Raw genomic sequence first — 3,576 nt, forward strand, 5'->3', positions numbered from 1 at the left:
ATCTCCATTTTTGGGCCTTCTTAGTTAGTAGCTTCAGTTTCCTTCTGAGCTGATGGTCAGAGGTTTCTGATGAAGCAGCAAAACTGACAGTACCCTGATTTTTTTTTTTTTGTTTTGGGCCCATTTTGCCCTTGTCCACAAGATTCTGAATATCAGCAGTAAAAATTGGTGGCTGTAGTTTACTTTCTCTTTTTTCTACGGCTTGGGAAACTCTGAACAGCAAGTAGAGGACCTGGAGCTGTCCTTTAACTGAATCAGGAAAATATCGTTCTTCATCTTTTGTACTCAGTTCTTGTTAGGAAGGTTCTTTGCAACTACTTTAAAAAAAAAAAAAATCATATGAAAGCTTAAATGTTGCAGAATTGATGTCTCTTGCCTTGGGGAAAAGTTCCTACTTGGTAGGGGGTGTGTGGATTTTTTTTTAAGGTCCTGGACGAGGGAAGTGCTAGTTTAAACTCTAGTCATAGAACAATAAAAGCACACATTTATGTAAATTTGAGATGGTAGCCATAGTTGTACTATAGCTTATTTCCATAAAGGCAAAAACATTAGTTACACAACCACGTGTGAGGTGGGATGTGACATCAGCAAGAGTAGGTTTGGGCAACAGCATGATGCTTGTTGTTTTTAAGGTAAGTAGGGTATGTAAAGTTTGTGAACTCAGGTAATCAAGATGAATCATCAGATTCCCTAGCTGGGGGAGAGAGAAGGATTTGTTATACACTCTGAATTATCATCAAAACAACCTTTATCAACCTTTATTGATTAATTTAAAAACCTTTTAAGGAATTTACACTTCCTTGTAAATTCATCTGCATTTACAAGGAAGTGTAGTGTGGTTGTAGGATAATAGCTCCAGGTTAGATTGGATGAATGATGGTTTTAAATTGAGTTGGGATATTAGCGTGAGCAATAGGCCCAAGGTATGTGACCTAAAAGAATGAGGTCAGGAAAAAGAAGAGTTGTGTTGTGACCCTTCAAATTAATACTGTTATCTTATTTAAGGTTTGGGTTGAAGTAATAGAAATAAAACATGGTTAATTGAGTACCAGGTGCAGTAAATCATTGGCTATATAAGAAACTGCTTCATTTGGCCTTAGCTAAGGTCTGATCATTGGCAGTGACATCACTTTTTGTTTGTTTGTTTTTAAAGGATATAAAAAAGTAAACCCTTAAAGGGATTCGTATGTTAATACCTGTCTCCTCCATTTGGAGGTGACCAATATGGATCTAAGCACCCCTGGGTTTAGTCCATTAGTAAGTAACTTGATCAAATGTTTCATTACTGCTTGGATGTAGTAAATTGTTTAATATTTAGGCATTTTAGAATGTTTAGAGCAATTGTATAAATACCATTTGGCCTTTGGATTTAATAAAGGAATTTTTGGTTAAATTAGTGTTTGTGGTAATACCCTGCATAAATAATAATTAAGCAGTGGGGTTGGAATTTCCTAATAATCTTAGTAAGGTTTGCCACAAGTCAGTTTCCATACAAGCATTCCTTTATTAGTCAAAAGGCCACGTTGCTGGGTACAATCAAAATACAAACATAAGCATATCTACACAGCCATATTCTATACCCTACCACGATACAGTTGTCTAATACACTCACCATCGGCTCATGCCCGGGAGACCCCTTCCCTTCATGGCATGGTTCCAGAGGGTTAAGGAAAAGCTCCAACAAAACATCTAGAAAGCCTTGCTTTTTTTATACATTATAACTAACACGTGACATCACTGCTGGTTATTGGGCCTTAGCTGAAGCGGTTGAGGGCTTCACTCTGTTTTATTCAGAGTTATTTCCCTTATCTCACTTTCCCATATTTTTTCCAACTACTGAACTAGGCATTTCTAACCAATTATTTACTGCACCTGGTGCCCAGTTAACCATGTTTTCTTTATTTCCCAAATCTTAAATAAGATAACGCTGGTAATTTGCAAAGGGTCAATACAAGTTGAACACAAACAGTCCTTCTGATGAGTTCATTCTTTCTGCCCACATGCATTAGGCCTATTGCTCATGCCAATAGCCAAACATCATTTAAAACCATAGTTCACTCAAATGTGGGCTAAATTCCTACACATGGAGATTAGAGCCCAGAATTATGACTAATGATGCTACGGGCGTATGTTTGCAATAATTCAGCTGGTTTTTACCCATAACATAACCAACATTCTGAGGTTGGACAGTCCTTCAGTTTTCCTGTTCTAGTTTCTCATCAGTAAAATGAAGATGTAAGAGTTGTGTACCTTGCAATGGTGGGGAGGCTTAAAGGGACAAAATCAAACTTCTGTCTGGAAATTATTGGTTATTACAAGTAATGTTAGTATAACTGAAAGATTGCAGAGAGCCTGTTCTTTATTCACATAATTTACTTGGTGCATTTAACAACATGCTGTATAGAATAATTTGTTCCTTTTTTATAGTAAGATTTCCTTTCTTTGTATCGGTCTTTCACACAGTAAGAGAAACATTTTAATAAATGGGAAAATGTGATTGTAAAAGCCCATTTTTGCAGGAGGGGGGAGGGTCAGGCATAGTATTTAAAGCTACATTTCATTCATTTTTTAAAAATGGTTTAGATCTCAAGTTGGCAGAGCTTTCAGAATTTAAGAAGGTGGTGTAAGTGGAAAGTTGGTTAATACTGTTTAAAATTTGATAATGCATTTTTGTATAGAATTCTTCCAGCAATAATATCACTAACAGCTTCAAGTTATGCATTTCAGCGTTTTGCTGCTGTCATCATGAGAATAAGAGAACCACGTACTACTGCACTTATATTCAGCTCTGGAAAAATGGTGTGCACAGGGGCAAAAAGGTTTGTGTAACTGTAACTTGTAACTGCTCACTAGTCAGCTTGTAATTGAGGATCAGTTGACCATTCCAGTCTACAGTGTTTACTGGCATTGGATCTATCTTGACATACAAGCAAACTGGCAGCCCAGACACTTCTTTCCAAAGAACTGATTAAGTTAGAACAGCACTTTTGGTGCATGTGCCATAGTCCAAATGGGATGCAGGCTTTAGAAATGTCTGTGGTTTCACCTATTCTCATTAAAACAAAGCCTTCATTTTCAAAATGGAATGGTACAGGCACAGAATTGTAGGTGTGCACTAATGACTCTTGAGAAATGTCTGACTGGGAGGAGGAGAGTGAGAATAGGAATGCGATTTGACTTCAGTAATTTCCCTCATCCATCCCAAATCGATCACGATGACCCTCACAGGTTCCCATGTTCAGAGGCCCCTCCTCCTGGAGCTTGTCAGTGCTCCTGCACTGGCCAAAGGGGATCCTGTAGAGCAGTGGTTCTCTCACTTTTGTATAAATGGTGGAGGCTGACAGCTCACTACTGCCCATGTAATAACCTCGTGACCCCCCCCTCCCCGGTTTGAGAACCCCTGCTGTAGAGTGAAGCAAGATAGGCTCACTCCATATGCAATCTGGGCAGAGCATGATACCTGAAGAGTGTTCCCAGTACTACCCTCTGATTTTCCAATTAGTATGAATGCATGGCTTAACAAAACACATGATACATTAAATCCAAGCAGTGAGGGTATTATATTCCCCCCCCCCC

General features: G+C 38.5%; 1 protein-coding gene across 1 annotated transcript in view; it reads left to right on the forward strand.

Moving 5' to 3' along the window:
* TBP (TATA-box binding protein) overlaps window positions 1-3,576 on the forward strand; it is a 23,672-nt gene that overhangs the window by 15,102 nt on the left and 4,994 nt on the right. The window contains exon 6 of the mRNA XM_075064137.1: window positions 2,728-2,819. Within this exon, the coding sequence (XP_074920238.1) occupies window positions 2,728-2,819 (92 nt within the window). The remainder of the gene's footprint in view (window positions 1-2,727; window positions 2,820-3,576) is intronic.

This window comes from Chelonoidis abingdonii, chromosome 3, assembly GCF_003597395.2.
Source record: "Chelonoidis abingdonii isolate Lonesome George chromosome 3, CheloAbing_2.0, whole genome shotgun sequence".
NCBI classification, from domain to species: domain Eukaryota; kingdom Metazoa; phylum Chordata; order Testudines; family Testudinidae; genus Chelonoidis; species Chelonoidis abingdonii.